Source organism: Pieris rapae, chromosome 12, assembly GCF_905147795.1.
Source record: "Pieris rapae chromosome 12, ilPieRapa1.1, whole genome shotgun sequence".
NCBI classification, from domain to species: domain Eukaryota; kingdom Metazoa; phylum Arthropoda; class Insecta; order Lepidoptera; family Pieridae; genus Pieris; species Pieris rapae.
Genome location: NC_059520.1, coordinates 7,742,730 through 7,766,604, shown reverse-complemented (window position 1 = coordinate 7,766,604; position 23,875 = coordinate 7,742,730). Strand labels below are relative to the sequence as shown.

The window sequence follows — 23,875 nt, the reverse complement described above, 5'->3', positions numbered from 1 at the left end:
CTATATGCAAATTATGTTTGTGTTGCTAAGTTCTCTTTAAATTTTTTGGCGTTTTGTTGAGGTCAAACGCAACTTGCTACTTTATCCCGTGTTTAAACAATTTTATTTTATCATTTATTTATTTACAGTAAATAAAATAACACACAAATATAATTTACCTACTAATACAATACATACGAACTTTATATTTGAAAAATAAGAAGATCTAACATTCGTCTCTGTCTTCCCACACCAGTCGCTCTAGTTCTAGTGCTGAGGAAACAGAAATTAATAAAATCATATGCAGAGTGGGTGACTTCTGGATGAGAACAGTTCATGAACTCCACTGAGACATGCAGCTGCATATCTGAAATACTTTTCATTCATGCACTGTACGGCCTAATGCCGTATGCAGGCCCATGCAGTATTAGTAGTCTTACAGTAAATAGAAACTACAATCAGTGGCGCTACAACCTCTTTTAGCCTAGCTAGCTTCTTTGGCCTCAGATTTCTGAATCTGTTTCATGATCATATTTAAATCTAATAGGCAAGTAGGTGATCAGCCTCCAGTGCCTGACACACGTCATCGACTTTTTGAGTCTAAGACATGTCGATTTCCTCACGATGTTTTCCTTCACCGTTCGAGCAATTGTTAACTGCGCGCATAGAAAGAAGGTCCATTGGTGCACAGCCGGGGATCGAACCTACGACCTCAGGTATGAGAGTCGCACGCAAGAAATAGAAAGTAGAAATCCATATATATACATATATATTCAGGAACCTTATTCATTGATATTAAGCTGTACTTAGAACTTCATGATTAACCTTTAAGAAAAAAGCATAGCAATTCTTAGGCCTGCAGCGCGCTTGTGAGCCTTCTGGCAGTTCGAGTGTCTATGGGCGGCTGTAACGCTTAACTTAACATCAGGTGAGACTCTTGCCCTTCTGCTTCCTGTAACATAAAAAAACCAGGCGTGCCTTTATAGTTAATTGTTTATCGGCCGGAGAAGGTTTTTTGTTCAAACAATGCGTCGTATCCAAACAACCTTCATTATTAGTCATATGTTCATGCAGATTTATGCAATAAATATATATATCGGTGCCGATCGGTGTCTGTACTTTATAATTTTGTTTGCGAGTTGCAACGTTCTATACATTATAGCTCAAACATATTAAAAGAATATGTTCAAACTGTCTAATGCTTTGTGACTTGTGACATATATGACATATCCTATCAAAATGCATTGAGACTACTGATATGTATTACAAAAACCTACAAAACCAATTTTTATTAAACTGTTTATAAAATGAAAGAGGCAAACAAAAATGTCATTCATTTTTGTTTGCCTCTTTCATCTCCGGATCTCAAATACATTGCACAAATACATTGTAAATAATAATATTACCGATATAGTCTGATGAAGATGATCTCGAGAGACGCGCAGTAAGTTACATTTTTTTTGTATCTTCTATTAGTGAAGGAAGAAAATTATTAGAACCCAATAACAGTAGAGCGAAATAAAACGGTTCCTAGTGACGTAGGTGATGTTAAACAAAAAGATCACCTCAAGAATTTCATTTTTCGATAATTTTGTGATCATATAAAATTATGAAATGTTGCTTACTTCCTTGGAAGTCTTTATATTTAGGATCTATTTTAGATATTTCTTTTTTTTAAGTCGATCAAAAGATTTGTTTATTTTTCAGTGCAGCAGGTAGAGTAAAGTAAAGGTTTTTTGATACAATAGAAAAGTTTTTTTTTTCACAAACAAACCAACGTCTATTCGAGTTTCCATGCAATGTAATTGCGCTAAATGTTACGTATCATGGAAATATTTTATGCAGGCGCTTCATATCAGATTTTTCCAATGGAATATTATACTAATTCCAAGCAGACGAAGTTGGGTATCGATAATAAAGGCGTATTACGATAACAGGGTTGAGGTTACACAACAGTGTCAAGATCTTTACACTCCCAGTTATTGTTATTGAACGCGCTCATTGTTTTATAATTTATTTATTAAATTTTTTTATTTACGTTACGGATTTGATTCTGAAAATCTGCTTCTACGGTAGAGTTGCTTTTGTTTTTTATTATAGCAAACTTAGTTATTACTGTTTCGCCGTTGCCATATCTGTGATTCCATTTCTTACGTGTTTTCCTATAGACAGTTCTGCAAATGTGATATGGATAATGGTACACAGGCGCCTCTTCTAGTGCAGCTTTCTTTGCCAGTCTGCTCTTTCAATTTCTTCCATCCTCATCTCCTCTTCGACGCCCGCATGTGCTTTAACCGAAATAACTTTTTTTTGTTGAAGATGCATTTGCTTATTCTGTTCTTAGGGATTTCAAATACAAAGGGATTTGTTTGCAGTCCTATTATTTGTCAATCGGCAAGTAGGTGATGAGCCTGCGATGCCTGACCCACGCCGTTTTTTGGATCTAAGGTAAGCTGGTTTCTTCACGATGTTTTCCTTCACCGATCGAGCGTGCAGCATTGGTGTGCGCCAAGGAATCGAATCTACGTACTTAGGGCTGAGAATCACTGAAGCCACTAGGCCAACAATGCTCGGCGGTAGTTACGTCTAAAAAATCTAGATATAACTATACAAATGCGACCTGTAGAAACTTATAAGACAGTCGAGCCCTCGCCAAGATTACTATAAACGATTATCAGAAGATATCGTAATAAGTCATGATATAAGACTCCGATAGTAATATTCTCATGATTATGCAAAGTTTGCACATCCGCATGGACTAAGATAAATTGTTATTGCTTAATTATAATACCATTACGTACACCGGTTGTAAATACTTGATACCTGGCCGTTTGGTAAAGAACCTCTTCGTTGCTTAAATATAATTTCCACCTTGATGTCTGAAAATCTTCCACAGTTCGTTTCACAAAGCATTTTCTTTTGCGAACTAGTCGACCCCTAGGTGGGGGTATTCTCTGAGAGATACAACCTCCAACTATTCATAATTCGAGCCTCCATTCCCATTCCCCCCGCAAAAGCTAGCAACGCACCCATTAAAAATGGGTGTATATAGGCTGCGATTACTGCCCTTTATGGGCGTCCCGCAGGCTTGTTTACTATTATATAAAAAAAACGTATGTTACAAAAACTGTTATTAGATGAAGTTAGAAAATCTTGCAAAACATTATATTATTATTATTAATATAGTTATATGTCAGCTGTAATAACACTAGGTTCATCGTTTATTTCCATTCGGTAATCATAAACGGCAAAATGGATTGCTAATCATGTTTAAATTCGCAGAAGGATTTTTATGACTTTTCCACGAACATAATTTTTTTTCTACCACAAAAAATCTGGACAATGTTAGAATAGATGTAAAAACGTGTTAAAGAAAGTTTTAAATTTAAAAAAACGGACGCTACCACCTCTAGGTTTCTGGTTTTTGTTACATTATCATTTTGTATTTATTTTGCTGGACTAGGTGATCTGTTCTGTCTAACCAACGCCGGTTAAAACTAGTGTTACCCAATCTTTTTTCTACCCGGCCACACTTTAGCCTTTCTAAAACACTTCTGACCCAACAAAACTTTTCATATTTAAAAAATGAATTATTGTGACTTAATTGATAAGTTTAAGGAATTCATCACTAGGAAATACATAGTTAACGAAACTATACGTATACTGAAAAACAAATTCAAATAATTAAAAAATATATTAGTCAAATTGACCCCCTGTGGGGCATGTCCCCACGTTCGGGAAGAGTAGTCTTCACTGTAAGTCATTCACAATTTTAGTTCGAAATGCCGACATAGTCAAATCGCTTATCGAACTAGGCCGGAATAAATAAAGTAGTTAATAAAGAAAAAAAGGTCTCCCTCGAAGATGTAATCTGTGTTAAGTCCATAATCATTGTACGCGTATCCTATGGGTTTTTGAAAAAAAATAATTATCAATTCATACCAGAGTTAGATTAATTATGAACAGACAATGATCTAATTATCTCTATAGAACACTAGAGCACCGGAATAGGATACGTTATCAATCTGAAAAATAGTGTTGTTTAATTTAGTCATATTCTACAAACGTAAAATGTTTAATAATTAACTTGATAATTTTGTTGCGTATTAAAAATTCGCCGCTATTAAAATGACATCAAAATAGAATTGAATAAATTTAAAGACTATAAATATTTAGTAGACAGCGCGACGCTAGCTGCAAATTTTCGTTAGATCCGTTTGTATCTTGTTTTTTACGGAAAAAAAAAACATTCGCACGTATAAAGTTGTTTGATGAATAATTAAATGCTTGTTCGGAACAATATCTTTTACATACGTAGCGCTTCTTTAATACCAATGTTTTGTGTGCGATTATACACTTACGCCCGAACCCAATCATTGATCCACAATCTCATATTAAAAAGACAATCTGAGATCAGACCGTGACAGTCGATCGATCTCTATCTGCATCCTAATAACCAAATCCTACGAAGACAATCCATTTTTGGCGACGGATAGAATGCAATCTCTTCGCTCTTTACACTCATATGTGATAATCAATATAAACCAAATAAATTAAATAAAACCGTCCAAATAATATTAAAAAATACATGTCTATGTTTAAAACATACCAAATAGATTATTAATTATTTTAAAATAATTATTTTAAAAACTGGTGTAAGTTAAAATCTTAAGATAGGAAATTGGCACAGTTGAACTCATACAAGGTCTATCCATATACACAGATCCGACCTACCATGGATAGCTTTAAAAGCTAATAGCTTTATTCGAGAGGATTATCGGCGGTCATACAATTTTTCGATAACATTATTATAGTACGATTTGACTTCTTAAATCAAACTACGGGTAATTACTATAAATTACTTTTTTTTTTATTGATAAAGCTTGCCAACGTTTTGCATGTGACAAGCACTTAAAGGCAAACATGATATACATTTAGAGCTCATACAAATATCAATCAAAACAATTATTAAACAAAACAAACATTACAAAAAAAGAAACAATTACAAAAAATTAAACAAAAATCGATTTTAAAGTGTGATGAGAGCAACTATGGATATCCATACCTAGCTCGTGATCTTTGACCAAAAAGCGTTCCATGGTTCTATTATTGATTGATATTCTTTAGCTTATTTTTGCTTAGAATTATAAGATGCGTATATTTATGGGAGAGGCAGTAAACGAGCAGGTGGGATGTATGTATCCTAAGAAATGTATAGACATTTCTTTTATACGAATTCTTTAAGAATATTTTCGTGGGCGCAGCTTATTAAAACGGTACCAGTCGTCTGATTGACGACCGTCGACCTCCTTTTTTGGTTGACCTTGACGCATCCTTAAACCCGGATGGTAAAATTCGAAGTGCGGAACCGCGAAGATTCAAAAGGAATGCGCGTAAAAACAATATATCCACGATTTTGATAAACATCGGAGCCTTTGATCTAACATTCCAATGTAACAATAACAGTATTATACACGGAAATAGACGTCAATATTAATCAATGTTGAACGAATAAAGAGGTCTTCAATTCGACAGTATTGCGTATGTTTTAATAATAAACCAGAGATAACCCAGACACTTCTAAAACCTAGTTATTGTAGTAACCATAGATTTTTTACGCTTCTAATTTTCTAGGTTATTTTGTCTATGGTTCTACGGAAATCTAAGTCAGGATATTTTAAGTTCTGACATAGTCTACGTCTCAGTAGTATTAATCAACTTCTAAAAAGGACTGGAATTGGAATAAATTCCTAGACAATTTTTCGTCAAATTTATTGAAATCTAAGAAAAAAAAACGTCTAGGAATTCATTCGATTTATAATCCACGTCATTTCTGGAGGGACAAGTGGAAATAGCGTTTTTAGGTATATCATTTTAATTATGTAAGTTACTTCTAAATTGTTATATGTTAAATCGATATCATTTGCTTAATCTGTGGGACGCAACATCTGTGGGGCACAAAGTACGAAGCTCCATGATCGTTAAACCCTTGACTTTCATACGACCGTAGGGTTGCCAACATTGTATCCGTGAGTTGAACGACCTTGTGATTAGACGTGAGCTGGTCACCGTGCCATGACCAGTAGAATGTAAGGAAAATTTACGATAAAAATTATATCGAAAAGTTAAACGCGCAACCACTATTGGTGGAAAATTTATTTCTTGCGGCTGCCGCGCTTTTTTAATTCAAAGAAATAAATATAGCTTGTTTGAGTTAAATTAATTTGAGTAAAATTTGTGTACGATTAAAAGTGTGATAAAGTTACGTAAAGACAAATGTGATTTCTAATTAATGTTGTACATTTTAGTGTAGTTTAATTTAAATAATTGATATAAATAAATACGCTGGTAACAAATACTTCTCTCTCTCTTTAGTCGGCAGCTCATGTCTGAGCGTCGTGGTCAGCAACGAAGCATCTAGAGCGGACTATCTGCTTCCATCGGTAACAAATACTTACTGGTGATAAAATTGTAATTTACCAGCTTTATCCTCATTGAAGTAATGGTTTAATTTGCCTTCGATACACGATGAAAAGAATCGCTACTCTTCGATAGTTAGGTATCAAACAAGGATTAATGTCTTCAATAATTCTTCTTGCCTTTTGCTTCTAGAACTAAATGTGTTTTGCAAAAGCCATATTTAAAAAAAAAACTTCCACACAAGACCATATCTGCGCCTGGTATTGATGCAGCAATGCAACGATGCAATCTCGGTGACATCATAAGAGAATTTCGTGACTGTATCTTAAAACGTGTCATGGAGACAGATTTAACTAATGGAACTGAACGAGTTAAATTTTAACACGTATTTACAACTGATAATTATATCTACTTTCTCATCTAATCTTGTGGCAAGTTTTTATCTCGGAGCAAACGAATTTACCGAAGGCAACTGCTTGTACGCGCAATGTGCACTGTACCAATATTAGGGGGCGCAATTCTAATCTTAACGAGGTTCACTTTCTCTCTATCTGTAAACTGTATCTATCTGTATCTATAAACTGCAAATCCTTATTCTTCCTTATCGAAACTCAGATATCCTCCCCGGCTGATACATCCTACCTCTATCCGGGGTACAAATTAGAACACTCCTTTGTGCCGCAGGCAGAGTTTGCGGGTATTTCAGGGAGGATGTCTGTTCGCGTCGCCTCGGAACTCTTGAAAGAACGGACCTCTGACTGAGCGTAGACTACCATGACCAGCCGTGAACCTACATCCAAATGGCCTCAGATTCCCTTCTAGAAAAGGCCTCTTCCGAACTCGTTCTGATTCTCGGCCCTGATAGTATCGATCACACAGGCAGGTCTTTTCATGACTTTGCCTGACACAAATGTTTTCCGCAATTACCAGATGTGGATGGTCACAAACCATTTTTGTTAGAGCTTCTATAGATTTCACATTCAAATACGAAGACTACGGGTTTGTCGGATCATTGCGTGGTCCGGAGTACTGCCGTATTTGGCACTATAGGTCATATGATTTTGATGGAATGCGGTCTTTCTTTGTGTCCTACTCTTGGGGGCCTATATGCTTTTCGTCAGATGCTCCTGATGTATGGAATACATAGCTCCATAAATTTAATATAGGTACATCGTATAAAAACGTTTATTTTCCTCTGTGGTTGATTAATTTTTTCGTTTCTATTTATTGATTGTATCTGTTTAACTATTTAGTTTGTTAGCAATATTAAATAATTTGTCAGTACTAAAATGTACTGTAGTAGCCTTTCAGGCACCGAACAACTTAATTTTTTTTTAATACTCTGAAGATACGTTTATTAATGTTCTTAGATTTTTTTAAACTTAATTATGAATATTAACTCCATCATACAAGAAACATACGTGTAAATCCCAAATCCTTGAGAAAATTGAGTGTTAATATTACATAATATCAATTACTTATTCAGAATTTCCACAACTGGGATTTCCAAACTAAATTGTTAACGATCAATAGTTTTTGACTATATAATTGGCTTTTAGTACATTCCTTATGAGTTTCAGATCCGCAAACGTGTTATTATTGCGGTTTTAATGACGAGACAGTTTTGTTTGAGACACTTGTATACGTTCTTAGAGTTCTTGTACTTCTTGACTTAACTTGAATCCCACCTGATGTTAAGTGAGATGCGGCCTATCGGAGGGTACACCTGCCAAGGAGATGCCTATTTAGCTGCTGCTTGAATGAACCCATTTTATACTGGATGAGGTTATGAGGTCTCAGACAGTGGTGGTTTCGAGAGAAAAACGTTGTTATTTTTCAGAGCTGTCTGTCCTGCTATCGTTATTCCCCGGGCGAATGAAAAATCCTTTCCATCAGAGTATAAGAGATACCTCTCGTATATTGCATTCCTTCACTGTACGAGCAAGTGATGAATACGAAAATGAAAAGCTGCAATGCACAGCTGAGATTCGAACCTACGACGTCAGGACCGAACACACGGCCAGGCCAATACAGCCATTATACGCGCCCCCATATTTCATATATTTTTATTATCCTATGGAGAATACAATTTTTATTATATTATAATTTTTTATTGATGATTTTCAACATAATATTAAATTTTATGACCGATTTTAACACCGTAATTTCATAAATATTGATGTTGTAGAACAAAATTCTTGGCTTATCATTTCATCTGGCGTTAGATTTCACATCTGGAATTTACTCCAATTATTATGTCTTTGCCATTTGACATTTAAAAATATATGTGACCTAGTGAAAAAATCGTTTGAATAAACATAAAATATAATTTATGTTTAACATAACTTAGGAATTTTTGATTCGGTATTACATTACATTTGACAATGAATTATATTAACGTATTATAAGCTATTTATTTTTTTATTATGACGATAAACAATTAGGCGTATCCAAAACTATTTAGAGACTAATTGTAAGCAGCTGCAACATTTAAGACAATATATAAAATACATAAATAATGTCCGCTATCTTGTATCCATTTACTTTTTGTATTATTTTCCCACGAGTATGACGGAACAGCCGAGTCAGCGATTTAATTGATAACAGTCAACTATATACGTTGCTTTGTAATTGTTACAACTAGTCGGAAGTTTAGTCCTTTCGCTCAGCTATTTCACACCTTTGTTAGCTGTTACGTAAGACAGTCACGGTCAAACGAAACAAGGTTCATCACAGAGGTGTGTCTAAATTCCTATTTGGAGTCAACATCCGGGCCGCAAGGATCAAGTTACGGTGGAGGATTGAGTACGAATGTCAAGGAGCACTCTCTGTGAGGGCTGACATGTTCGCCGCTAGATTTGCTTGCGCTCAGTCGCAGCCAACATGCCTGCGCGATCGCCTGTCTCGTATCGCAGTCTCGCCGCTCTATTGCTCTTCATAATGCACATACGTAAGCATTACGAAAGCTGCCTCCACTTACCAGCATATCCGGTTCTATAAATTTAATAATAAATCTTTAAATGACACAAATATTTAAATTATTTTTACAGATGGGGAAAACATTTCCTGCAGCAAAGATGGATTGTTCGCCGATTACGATACGGATTGTGAAGAGTACGTGAAATGTTCATCCGGAAAAGTGAAAGGACGATACATATGTCCCGCGGGAAGAGTGTTCAGTGAAGTGGCAGGTGCGTGTATATCGAGCCCGAGTAGAAGTTGCATACAACGTATTTGCGCCTCGGGTGATTCGTTTGCATACACAACACCAACAACTGCATGTAGACATTATTATCGCTGTGAAAACGGTACCGTTACCGATCACAACTGTCCGAGCGGATCCTGGTTTGATATAGACCGACAAGCCTGTTCCCGAGGCGCGGGGACGTGCTATGAACCTGTATGCGCCGGTTTGCCTGACGGGAAATATCCAGACTCCTCAAATGAATGCCGCAGATTATTACACTGTCGTGGCGCAGAAGTAAGAGCTGTGGAATCTTGCAACGGTGTATGCAGTAATAACTGTCCTGCTCCTAGATCTACGGCTATCCCCATACCGGTAGGCGATGCAGACTTCTGCTCAGATGACACATGCGACTCATTATGTCATAATGCAGGGGATGGTGCATATGCTGACCGTTCAACGGGTTGCCGTGAATACTTTGTTTGTAAATCACATCGTGTCATAAGCCGCGGTGTGTGTGAACCGGGATTTTTATTCACGGGCATGGGCTGCGAGTCAGCTGAATGGAACTATTGCCCATCACCAGCGCGAAGCCCTTGTTTCAACCGTCAGGACGGTAGATACAGGGACTGGAAGAGTTGCTCTTCTTGGTACGACTGCAGACGAGGAAGAGTGGTCTCACGTGGAATATGTGAGACTGGAAAATCTTTCGATGGAATAAACTGCGTTCCGGAAAAAAGTTTTCGATGCACAGGACCCGAGTTCTCCAAACGCTGTGAAGGCATGCCAAGTGGGACCTACCAACATCTGGAATCTAATTGCAGTCAATACTACCATTGTGAAGGACCCTTGGAGTTTATGTTTGTTTGTCCGATCGGTGAGGTGTATGATGGCTCAAAATGTGTACCCAAGTATCAATATTTATGCCCGAACTTGGAGAAGGATTCGTGTTATGGTCGTGCCAATGGACATTACCGTGCCAAGGATGCCAGTTGCAGAGCCTTTTATGCCTGTATTAATGGAGAAAAGGCTATGTATGTTTGCCCAGTTGGAAATGTGTTTGACGGTGAAACCTGTATACCCGAACGTTTAGATCTTTGCCCGTCGAAAGACTACTCATGTTCAGGACTAAGTGACGGTTATCACCCCGAAGTTGACTCAAACTGTCGCAGGTAATATTTCTTGATTACCAACCTTTATATACCAAAGAATATTAGTATTTAAAAAATTATGACATTATAAATCCTATACTACCAAGCCACTCAGTTTTCTTATTAAATAGTTTTTTCTTAAAGCTTTAAAATTTTTATGATAATAATCCTAAAAACTCAAAATTTCGCTTTTATTCAAATATTCTTTATTAATGTACATTTTCGTTTACAGATACTTTTTCTGCGAAGGCCGCGATCGACTAGCAACATTATCCTGTCTTGGGGGTAAAATTTTTGACGGACACGCATGCGTGGACAGCTTGCGTCACGAGTGCGGGTCTCCACGTAAGCAGAACACCGAGAGTGGAAAACACTGTGACAGCGACGGTTTCTTCGTAGTCCCGGGTACTCAATGCAAGAATTACTACATTTGTGTTAACGGTCAAAAGACCTATCTATCGTGTCCCATTGGCCAATTATTTAATGGGCAAGTGTGTGTGCCCAATAATGAATATGCATGTCCTGATTGAGTGTCACTTGGGGTAAGATTCAGAGACAAGTCTAATGGTAAAATTCAGAGGCGATACAGATAACATAGTTCGCGCTGTCGACTCTGCATGTTACCGTGCAAACTCTATATATCAAACGCCTTACAGTATTTGCTAGACGTGAGAATTATGACCTGTCCTTGAACCTTACCCACGGTGTAATTGGCTTATTCGTCAAAAGTTCGGGAGTCCACGATGTACCTGATATAAAGACTGTGAGCTCACAGATTATTCAGAACTTAATTACCGTTAGCAATAATTCAACTACCTCGTGCAATGATAGGCTCATTATACTCGATATTTTATTGGCATTTAAGCAAACTAGATATAATTTCTAATTACAATAGCTATTAGTTACAAACGCAACAAGCTCAATTAATAAAAAAATATATTTTGATAACATAAACTTAATTTATTAGAAATATATCTTTAATACAAACCTTAAACAAAACTTACTTTTTTAATTACAAGTTACAATTATAGACATATGTAGCACAATGATTTTAACTACAAATAGACTAGTCTTTCTAGGACTACATTTTTATAAATATATTTTTTTGGCGATTAAATAAATGAACATTTTTAGTTTTATCGTTGCATACATTGAAATAAAATATATATTTTACCTGTGGGAAACAATCTTCCGTCACATCTGGCATTGTACAGACATATGGGTACATGCCGTAAACTATAGACTACACTCCTTTAGTAATTTTCAGAGACAAAACTGCAAAATTCTGACAAACGGAATGTCACACAAGTAGACATATGGAGACTTTAGTTTTGTCTCTGAATTTTACCATAGTTAATTTTAAATTTTCAAACCAATTTAAAATAGAATTGGTCCACTACGTAAGTGTTGATCTTAATAATTATATAAAAAGTTCAAATGTACCATACCGCTTTTTGAATAAATGCTAAACATTTTATATAACAAATTAATTTAAAAAAAAGATTGTTTTGTCACGTTTTAGTGTCACAAGAGTAACGAAGACATAACTTGTTAAATAAACTGGCAATTTAACTGCCTTTTGGGTTACTTTAAAAAATCTTTCAATACGTAAACAATTGTATAGTTTTATTACTTAAGATTTGAAATGTTGATACAGAATTATGTTATCATTAAGCTTATTAATTTATTTTAGTTTATTTTTTTAAATTTTGTACAATAACGAATGGGAACAACTTGTGTTTAATTTCTACCATTAAGTTAAATTAATCATAAGAGATCTAAAAATACCAAATCCATAAATACTAGAAAATGTTGACTAAAAAGGAATAATTAGATTGCCGTTAAAAAATTGGGGTATGGGGCATAAACATTTCTACGTCTATTTAGAACAACCGCAAGTCCAAGCCCAAAGTACAAAATAAGCATTTTCCAGAAACTATATATTGGCTAAATGATTTACAAAAATCTATATTATTTCTTATTAAAAATAAGCTTCTTTATAATATAAATATTAGGGGGTAATTTGTAAAAAGTAAATAATTGCTGTTGAAATAATCACCAAATAAGAAAATCATAATCCCCTATGGTGCTTACGTAATACATGAACGCCACCTTTCCATAACATTTGTATTAAAAATCGCAATATTGTGTATGTATCGAATAACAATATATCATAATGATAACGCTCATAACCAATTTCTCAGAATTGTGAATTTATTTTAATTTTTGTCAAAAACATTTTTTAGAAATAACTAAAAAATATTTGCATTCTTTTACCTTTATAAACATAGAAGTTGTTTAACGGCAATCCAGCTTAAAAAGACTTACGACAGTACTTATGTATTGTCTTTCACATTGTGAGGTATATATAGAGGTTCATTTTAAAGGACACATACAAATATTGAATATTTGATTATATTAAATAAGAATACGAATTATTCATTCCGGCATTCTCCGTATCAGTAAACATCGGACGAATCTGTTGCCCTTTTGCCCCTTGTACCACCGCATATCCAGTCCCGGTACTCTGTTTTAACTTGTTTTAAGCAATTAAAAAATTACTACAAATACTACATAGAAATCACTATGGAGTTACAGAACATAGGATTTCGTCTCCAAAAACCGTTTTCTATTTGGAGGGTGGTGGGGGTTTTGTAAAATGTTACGATGCATTACAGGAACGCAGTATTTAAAACTTAAAACAGCATTTAAAAAAAAACGAAATCACCGCTTAAAAAATTGTTCTTTCACAAAATACTTGCTTACTTTACAAGATAGTTAATATTTTGTTTAAACTCCTAAAAAAAACTTCCAAAAACCACATTGTTCATATGTCAAGTCTATCTTCGCTTGAACACTGTCAAATGTCAAATTTCGAATAGGTTTGCCAGCTCCCAAATATATTGTGACGTTTAACGGCCTAAAGTTGAAACATTCACTTTTATTTTTATAGCAACCCCTCCAATGTGTGTCAAATGGAACAAATTTTACGTTAAAATAATTTAATAGGGAGTAAATTAAACACCCAATATAGATCATTACATTACTGTTTTCAATAGAAAACTATTTAAATTTTGTTAAATAAATTAAAATTTCAGTACACCGCTTTCAGTATATAGGATTTACGGTCTCACTTACCACCTGTTATATACTTACATAATTAATATATTATACACATAAATAAATCAAGTCAGAATATTAGATTCGTCGGACGGAGTTAAATCTGTATTTTATTGACAGCGCTCAAGACAAAATTAGGACTTGAGACCTTTTTGAATACAGGTCTGAAACTTGATGTATAATATTTGAAAGTTATTTTAGAGAAGTAAATATGATGTAAAATACAATACATGACGTTTTAAACAGCTTTAAGGGAATCCGAATTAATAAATAAGAAATCGTCTTTCGCTTTCACATTAAATAACAAATTACAGAGCTGCAAGAAATAACAATTATACAGGATGTTTCAGATTTTCTTCAATATTGATTATAGTTTTTAATTTTATTTGTATGATTTCTATTTTTAAGATACATGAAACAGTCTGTATTTTCTAAATATAATACATATAAATATATTTAAACAGCAAATTTTATAAATAGTATTCATTATAATTTTTATAAACTCTACAAATCATCTAAGTACAATACTTAAACCCGCGGCATCGTCCGCGTAGAAAGCATAAAAACCATACAATATCAATATCACAAACGATGCACCGTGAACAACAAACTCAATCTCGTTCCTTCTAACAATTTAAGAATAGATTGAAGTAATGAAATTCGTAAATAATTTTGGAAAATAAAAGTTCTTTAGATAACCTACAAAAATATATTAAACAAAGCTAGAGCAAGACTTAACGAAGTTCACCAACTTTTTAACAGTCCCGCTAAACTTTAACTAATCAAAGTTCTAACAAAGCAATTCCGAAACGTTCTTCTAGTTGTTTATGGTTTAAAGGGACCATTAAAGAGTGAACTTGGCTAAGATCCTGAAAGATTCAGTCTTACATAGACAATGAAAATATTCGTTGATCCACGTACTAACTATAAGAACCTCTCTCTGGCATTTATCAATCGTATTACTTTATAGAAACCGGGACAATACGTTCTACATACCTTATTTACACACATGTAATTTACACAGTTCTGTGGGTACCCACATAGACAAATGAGGGTAGATTTATACGTGTGGGCACCGCAAGCGTACTGCACGTACATATAAAGATTGATTAATATACAAGCGATAACAGCGGAGTTTTAACAAAAATCCAACGAAAATAATTTCCACTGTTGAAAATACCCACGAAATTTTGGACAGATTTTATCAAATTTCAAACATTCAACAAATATATATTAACTATCTGATACGTGACTAATAATGTATTGACACATGCTCTAAAACTATGGCCATTATGTCTGACCTTGAAATGACCTTTCGCATTTTGGTAATGCGTAGGCAAAGAAGCATACCATCAATATTTTCGTGTTGAAAAATATGGAAAGCGTTCGATACGTCGGGATATGGAACTCATTTCAATAAAATATATATCGAACCGAATCCAATCAGCAAAAAACGTGGTCTAATTATTATAAGTAGTATCCAAAATTAAATACCGTTTTAATTAAGGTACTATTGTATTCATTACAGTATTAACAGAATTTGACAGTAATAGACAAAAGAGTACAGTAAAGGATTACTCTGTTTTACATTTTCTTAATATATAACACAAGACGTAGCAGAAATTATTTGAAAACAAAGTGGATCATCCACACACAATCGTATCAGATAAAAATTAAAACATTGTTATTTCTTGCGTAGTAAGTTAAAAATAAGCACAGGACAACCTTTAGACAGTTAACATCTGACAGTTTGACACGTCTATGGTTTGTATATTCGTAGTGTTACCGTTTTAAAATCCCGGTTGTAATGGTTATTGGTCGCTCGTTCCGGGCTTCGGAGCAGGCGCTACCAGCACGCTAATATCCCAAACCTGGCAATATAAAATGAATAATATAAAACTTACATTTGCGAAAGTACAAAATATTGACATATTTTTGCCATATGAATAACATTTACGTTACTTCGTTTACATATAGAAATAATAAAAATAAAATAAATTGAATTTGAAGATAGGGAAAATTGAACCATTTCGCGCGTTTTTCAAATATAGAACTTTTTCTTTATTGCATTATTTTTACAGCCAGTAAAATTTTCTTTCAAGTTGTAATTCAAACTCTATGGTGATTAAAACATTCCAAATTCAAATTACTTTTTTTGAGAACTAAGGAGCTAATAAGATAAAAATCTTTTGAATAAGATAAAAAAATAGTTATGTCGAGAAGTAATATCCAAAGACAAGAATGTTCTGGTCTCGTTTGTTTAGTTAAAATTACGAAAGTGCATACCTCTATCGATAACAATGACAGATTATCTACATGCACGAAGACATTCAAGGCTGTAGTATTAAAAGAATTTAATTCCGTCACTTGTAAATTTCCAATTAAGTATCCTATCAGTTGTTGTACTATTTAATGACTTGGTTTTCCGCCAATAATTCGTTCACATAAATTTGCGCATTCAATACCGAAAAATACGGCTTGTTATTTTTACAAGCCGTTAATTGTTCTATAATAGACAGAGTTGGCAGTTACCTAATGTCATTTACGGTACTAATTTTATTAGCCTAAATTTTCTTTTTCTTTTGTAATAGTTGTGTTTTGATTTAAATTTGTAAAGTTACTCTTAAATTGTACGATTACAATTCAAAATTTATTTTCCTAATGGTTAAACATGCGACCTTGAGGTCGTGCGTTCGAATCTCAGCTAAGCACTAATTAATTGTTTCTGCTACACGCCTTATTAACGCTTGCTCCTACAGAGGTTAACATCGCTAGGAAACGTCTTAAAGCAAAAAAGTGTGTGTACTTATGTACACGCGTTAGAAGTTATACTTCTTTGGCGTATGGAAATAAAAATAACTAAAATGCAGTAGTGATTAACGATAAATATTAAAATTAATCAAAAAAATTTTATTTAAATAAATAGATTATTAGTAAATACAATACGAAATTGATTTTAGCCCCAAAATAATATTTATTTATTCAAACTGTTTAATTGTACGATGTTATTGTTACGAAACACGTGTTCTAAATATAAAAATAATAGAATATGTATACAACTTGAAAATAGTTATCGATTTCCATGCCACCTGGACCTAACTTTACGATGTCGAATTTAGGTGTTGATGTGCGCGCGCATCGTAAAAATTCACTCTCATCCTTTTCTCCATAGCGCCAAAAGAAGTATAACTTCAAAATTTTACGATGTGGGTCAGGCACACAAGGCCGGTCGTCAATAAATTATAGAAACGAATGCAATCTTTGGCCTTTATATTCCTGGTTGTAACTAAATTTTATCATTTTTGCTGCCAATGATCAAAATTTCATCTGACCCTTAGCGATTTAAATAATATGACAACTGGACGTTTTAGGTCATATTTGCATACCTATGAGTCATGCTAAAATTGGATGCGAGTTCTTCATTTGGCCACAAGGTCGTTTCTGAAATATTACCCAACTTACGTAAGATATGTTGCATCATGCGCTACTGTTTTAAAACAATTCGGAGTCATCTTCATTTATAACGTAGTTTTATTGGATACTGATCAAGCTAGGCATATATATTTTATTTTGTAGATAAATATGTTTTTTTTATATATAAATAGGGGGGCAAACAAACCTACGGGACGCCCATAAGGGGCATCGCGTGCGTTGCCGGTCTTTGAAGGAGGAGTACACTCAAATTTTGAATATTTGGAGGTCGTATCTCTTAGGGTTCGCTAGTCGCTAGCAAAGAAAGTGCCTCGTGGAACAACATTTGGAAGACTTCCAGCGCTCAAGGTGATGTTGACGAAATTTTGCATTGATATGGCTCATACGGTGTTAAAACAAGACTTTCCTTTCCTCTTTAGTGGTGTAGTATAGATATTCTTTTTTCGTCCAAATTCACCTGATTTAAGTGATACATGCCATGAACACTCACATTACCAGAAGGCTCGCAAGTGCGTTCCCGGCCTTATAAGAATTGATACGTTCTTTTGTTGAACGACCCTAACTAGAATTGGTTCGATAATATTTCAGTACTACTAATTCGACAGAACATCAAAATAATACCCACACCGATTATCCTACATAGAAAACATTAAAAAATTATATTGATATGCCTTAGGGCCTGTTTCACAATGTATGGATAAAGTGCCAAATAGCTATGCAACACATAAATTATTCGAAAGATAAAAGTTCCGAATAAGATACTTGGCATTTCATGACAAATAGCGCTATCTGACAGTCGTGAAACGCAAAAATACTGTTTATCCTACAAATAAGTAACAAATAGCTTATTTGGAACTTATCCGGACATTGTGAAACAGGCCCTTAATCTAATACTTATAACATAGCAAGCAACTCTTGTGAACTCAGCCAGTGTACAAACAAACTGGGCCAACTCAATAGAAATTTTGTTATTTATTTGTATTGCTCGCTTGAGAAATGCTTTGCTAACCAAGTTGAAATGCAATACAAGATGGAAGACATAAAAAATCATCAGTTATACTTTTGACCCGTCCCTCCCCTGTGCTGCCTTGAACAAGTCCAGGTATGCACAAGCCCTGCCCGACCCCATCATCCTTATCTATATCTATACCACATGGTCAACTCTTTCATATCCTTGTCACTACGTCCTCTAAGATGTACATATTGAAGTGTAAATGAACATTTCCTAACTTATCCTATCCTGATGGCAAGTACAGTTCTTGTATTTACTTTTCTTTTGTATTGCATCGATATTCGCTTTTCATGAGATTAGCTGTTTAGTTTGTTATTAATTTTCGATTTTTTTTAATATTAAGGTTCAATATATTTTTTTATAAAACATTTGGTTATGCACTCATCATTTTTATTTTTCTTAAGTTCTTCACTTACTACGGTTGCCTGGAAGAGACCACTTATTAGCGATAAGGCCACCCGTTGCATCTCTTGTAATTTTTATGCATTGTGTTGTGTTTCTTTTATTATTATTATAAGTATTGCAACAAAGTGTTAATAAATAAAATAAATATGTCTAATATTGACCTAGAAATTTGCTTTGCAAATTAAAATAATTGTACCCAGCATTTATTTTTATTTATTTATTTATATACACTTCGTTGCTAAAGAAATATAAACAACACAATATATATACTTTTTCTTACCTTTATAACCCTATCCTTGCCAGCTGTGCACATTCGTCCCGTGGCTTCGTCCATGTAGAGGGACGCCACCGCGTGCTTCATATCATGAAATGACGCAAGGGATTCGCGGCTAAAACACATTAAAATTTATCAATTATTACTATATTAATATACACAATATTACATATTACTATAACCTATCAAGAAGATCTTAAACTGGAAGGAAAATAATGTGTAGAAATACCTGTAGAGTTTAGACGAAAGCTGTTTGAAAATATACTTCTGATTTGAAATTTTAGTATTTTAGACATAGTAGCCTGACAGTACTACTTTATACTTATATGTATGTACTTACGGCTCATGTCGAAGAGTGTCATAACAGCCAGTGCAGACGCGCTGCGGGAACTCAAAGCCCATAATGGGTAACGGCAAACGGTGAGGGGAACACGCCCCACAAACTGCCGCCCCACACCAACGACAGTGATGTTGACGAAGACCTACAGACCAGAATTTTCGTTGTAGTTCATTGTTATATGTAAAAAAAATAAAAAAAGTCTTATATGTAAACGGTTTTAAAAGGATTCATATGTAATGGCAACGATATGTTCAGATATGATTAACCATTACAACATAGAAACGTAAGTTAACATATTTCATGACTGGTAACAGCACTTGAACAATTTCATTTATTTTATTTATAGTACACCACATCATATATAATGCATTTTATATACAAATATCTATTTACCAAGCTGCTTCTTCTCCATCATAGCCCTAACATTCCATATGAAGGGTGCTCGGCATAGCTGACAAATATCACTTTCACGCCACGCCGGTGTTTCCTTACGAGGAACGCCCATTTCCCAAACGCCCAACGCCCCATCCTCCCCACTTGAGAGGAGCCTCTGACAACCTCCAACATACCATAGCCCTGTCACCTTGTTGCTGAAAGATTGGAGTCATATAGTAACGTATTAAACGTAATTTAGAAATTAATAAATTGTTTACTTGCAAAGAATGAAACCGAACCGAATTCAAACTTGCAAATTAAGAGACAAAAAAATTGGATACCTAAACCAACTAAAGTTCAAAGAAAACATAACTATAATCCGTAAATAAGTGTTTTTCTTAAAAATGTGTAAAAGTTATGTTAATAAAAGACAATACGACTAAAGTTTTTTAAATTATGATATGACGATTATTATCCAAGAACTATTGTATTAAAAATGAATTAAACAAGAATCAGATAACGAAGTTTTTTCAGTTATCACTACACACACACAAACACAACAGCCAAAACAGACGTAACAACATTATTTATTTGGGAATAGATCCTATCGTATGTTTTATCCCTATCAATCTCACTGACAAATAAGGGACAAAACATTCTTCAATAAATCTAAAAGCTAACCAAAAATTCCTTTTCAATCTAAATTGAAGTGGAAATCGCTAACATAAATTAGAATTATTTTTTGCGTATTTTATTAGTTACTTCTTAAAACTAATTAAACACTCTTTGTACCCATGAACACTTAAAAATTATTGCTTCGCCGAAAAACAGGCCGGATGTTATACGTCATTTGCGTAAACAAGCACTCATAAGAATAAGAAGTATTACATGCCTAACAGACTGTAGATTCATCGCTACCTGATTCATATAAAAATAATCTCAATATATTTTAGTTGACATAATTCAAGAGACACTTTTCAACAATTGGCTGTAAATACAATATATATTAAGTATAATAAGTTTGCAGTACTTAATAGTAAAGTTACAAATGCTAATGATATATACAATTTAGTCGAGGAGCCAAAAATATAATATATAAGTTATATGTTATACATATCCCGAAAAAATATGTCATACAAATAATAAGTTCGTATGGAAGCCTGAATATGCAATTATATATCAAGTATGCTTTCCAATAATATCACATACGTATATAGGTATATTTTTTTAAGTCTGTTGAAAATCGCTTAGTACTAAATCGTTGTAGTCAATGCCGTTATGTTATTACAAAAACAAGTGCATAAATTAACATATTCAGTATTGTATAACCTCTGTAACTGATATGATAACATGTGGGCAAGGTGTAAGATTTCTTGGGATTTGCATACACAACTAAATTCCACTTATGACATAAGTATAATACAGCCTCTACGCGAAAAAACAGGGAGATTCAGTTGGGTTTTTTAATACACGTATTTAGAAAGACCATCTACTTTTTCTGTGTTTATTTTATTAATCGTACCCTAAATTTCATATAAAACTAAAATCAATATATATATATATATATATATGTATACTCTATTATAAATAATATATTAATTCTCATCTGAAATGACATGCAAACTTATATACATATTACAATATGGTTCTATGAAACCTGACAACAAGTTTTTGTAGAATGCTGGTTATAATAATATGAGCCTTTTTATTCAGATATGATACAATTTTACTTAATCGAGAATATACATGTTTCGTATTGAAAAAATTAAATAAAAAGAAAGCTGATTATGTACTTACTAGAAATATCTTAATTATCTTTTATTACACACCTGTGCCCTTGAAGTTCATAAGCAGTTCCCTTTTGACCTCCTATATCCCATACAATTACTGTTTGATCAAACGAACCACTAAACAGGAGTTGTGGTATTGCCGCCCAATTCAACACTCTAACGGAACTGAAAGTAATAATGTATTACATTATGTATTGATAACCCTAATTTAGTTTTAGGATAAATTTATATGCTGATTATAAGCTACTAATTAATATTAATTTCTTAATTATTAATTAAGAAAATTCATTATTTAATTAATAAGTAAAAAGGAAAGCATATGATTGGGATAGATTAAAGTTATGTCAATGTATTTAACCTTAGCCAAAAATCCCATTAATTTCAAGTAAACATATATAACAACAAATGACAACAATGAAGATAAAATTTCCTTTGCTTGTGTTGTAAGACTTTTAAACTTGCAAAGTGTTTATGATCTACTTCAACTACAGACTACTACCAAATTATTATGATAAAAGATATAAAAGAAAACTTTTCAAACAGCCATATGTATCTATCCCAATTACCGTAGAATATAGTAACAAAATAATAATAAGTAAAAACATATTATTTTAATTTTCATTTAAGGTATATTGATAAAGAAAATAATATCTTAAATAAGAGGATTTACATATACTTTTATTTAGTTAAGTTAGGCAATTGACTAACAATACATTAAATGTGACCTTGAGACAGTAAACATTAAAGGCAAGCCTTCACAAGGTCATCTGTAACTTAAATAATTACGAAATGCTTACCCAGTATGCCCTTTTAATGTTGTGACTAATGTTGCTCCGTTATTGTCTAATTTAAGCATAGTAATTTGTCCACTATAGTCTCCAACAAATGCATATTTTGATTGGGAATCAAATCTAATAATTGCTAAGGAAATTATTGACTATAACAAAAATACAACATTATATTTACATTACATTTATATTTAATGCAATACTACAATAAACTTGACGTAATATATATTTTCAGGTATAATCCTGCCACTTATTATTACATCAATTATAAAGTAAAGCTTTATGTTTTTAAATAGTGTTCACAACATGTATGTAAGTATTTTCAAAAGGATACTGTAAGGCTGTACACCATGCTTCAAAGGAGTAACCACCGATTCTTCTTCCTGTTTCACTACAGTGGTAAGAGAACATTTTGTCCCTACTTACAGATAAGACCCATTCACAGCTCAATGAAAAGACTACAGCAGTCACACGAGCCGTATGTGCTAGATATTCCCGTGTCTGCAAAAATATTATTATTATCAATCTACTAACTTTGTACTAATTTATATATTTATGTAAGTATTGTTTACAGTATAATTTCACCTATAAAACAAATAATTTGAGTTATACAACTCAAATTTGTTAGGATAATAAACATACTTACAGGATTTATTCTATTACAGTCAGAGGCCAATGTGAACTCTGAAATGGTACCATTTTCTTGCCCTATGAAAAGTTGTCTTGTCTCTGGAGTATAAAACATTGAAGTACATCCAGATGGCATATACTGACATATACTTGGCCAATATTGGCCAGAGTCCCTTTTCAACCATACTCGTACAGTCCTTGCAAATAATAAGAAAAAATGTTAAATCTTGTGCAATGTCCATTAATTTTAACACAATTGCAACTTATGACTAGTAGTGTTAATTGATTATTAAAAAGGCAGTGTTAATTAGGCTGAACTAGAAAACCGTTGCATCGGTCCTGTTAGTTGTCAAACAGGGCGTTTGAACCAGTTTGCAAAGTACCACACATTTAAAAACAAAAATGTATGGTTTCGAATCTTAAAAAACAGATAGGATAAGGCATTAACGATTTAACAATATTTAAAAACACTTACTTATCATCGCAAACGCTAATTACTCCGTCCTCACCAGGTATCACAACAGCAGCGTTAACATCGTCAGTACAACCTTCTAATTTGCTAAGTAGAGCTGGTTTTTTTGTTGTAGAAAACCTATCATTAGGTGTTCTTGGAGCAGGCTTAATTTCTGCAGCCATATTTCTAAATGTAATGAAAATAAAATTTAAACTGTAAACACTTCGTCACAAATTTCTTCGTACAAACTACTGTCTAATAGTACCTAAAAGAAAATCTAAACGTCACAACTCACAATAATAAACGTCACTTTTGACACTTGAACACATGAACTTGCTTGGAAACAATCGTTGAAAAATTGATATTAAATAAAATAAATAAGAAACAATATCTATTAATTTAATTAAATTAGTTTTACTAGTTTGAAATAAACATTAAACAAATTGTTATTATTTGGATAATACATAAAAAATTACTTTTTATAAAAATAAAACCAGTAATAACTATAATACTATATTTGT

The 23,875-nt window shown here is 33.5% G+C and overlaps 2 protein-coding genes across 2 annotated transcripts; one reads left to right on the top strand and one right to left on the bottom strand.

Moving 5' to 3' along the window:
* The first annotated feature begins 8,948 nt into the window (after positions 1-8,948).
* LOC110999968 (balbiani ring protein 3-like) lies at positions 8,949-11,549 on the top strand. Its single transcript, XM_022269274.2, has 3 exons — positions 8,949-9,349; positions 9,450-10,755; positions 10,967-11,549. Exons 1-3 carry the CDS (start codon positions 9,283-9,285, stop codon positions 11,262-11,264), a joined length of 1,671 nt encoding a protein of 556 aa, XP_022124966.2. The 5' UTR covers positions 8,949-9,282; the 3' UTR covers positions 11,265-11,549.
* Positions 11,550-11,570: 21 nt separating this feature from the next.
* LOC110999969 (WD repeat and FYVE domain-containing protein 2) lies at positions 11,571-23,640 on the bottom strand. The gene is made up of 9 exons (XM_022269275.2): positions 23,376-23,640; positions 22,917-23,097; positions 22,605-22,771; positions 22,280-22,393; positions 21,522-21,647; positions 19,711-19,907; positions 19,318-19,459; positions 18,984-19,092; positions 11,571-15,725 (listed from the first exon to the last, which is right to left on the bottom strand). The coding sequence occupies exons 1-9, from the start codon at positions 23,534-23,536 to the stop codon at positions 15,666-15,668; spliced, it is 1,257 nt and encodes a 418-aa protein (XP_022124967.1). The 5' UTR covers positions 23,537-23,640; the 3' UTR covers positions 11,571-15,665.
* Positions 23,641-23,875: the final 235 nt, after the last annotated feature.

Bases quoted from the DNA above. Each gene is read 5' to 3' on its own strand.
- LOC110999968 (XM_022269274.2), top strand. From the start codon at position 9,283: ATGCCTGCGCGATCGCCTGTCTCGTATCGCAGTCTCGCCGCTCTATTG. The intron at 9,350-9,449 runs GTAAGCATTACG...TTATTTTTACAG, and splicing joins GCTCTTCATAATGCACATAC to ATGGGGAAAACATTTCCTGC. The intron at 10,756-10,966 runs GTAATATTTCTT...TTTCGTTTACAG, and splicing joins GTTGACTCAAACTGTCGCAG to ATACTTTTTCTGCGAAGGCC.
- LOC110999969 (XM_022269275.2), bottom strand. From the start codon at position 23,536: ATGGCTGCAGAAATTAAGCCTGCTCCAAGAACACCTAATGATAGGTTT. The intron at 22,394-22,604 runs GTATCCTTTTGA...AGCAATTATTAG, and splicing joins GCATGGTGTACAGCCTTACA to ATTTGATTCCCAATCAAAAT. The intron at 21,648-22,279 runs GTAAGCATTTCG...TATTACTTTCAG, and splicing joins ACATTAAAAGGGCATACTGG to TTCCGTTAGAGTGTTGAATT.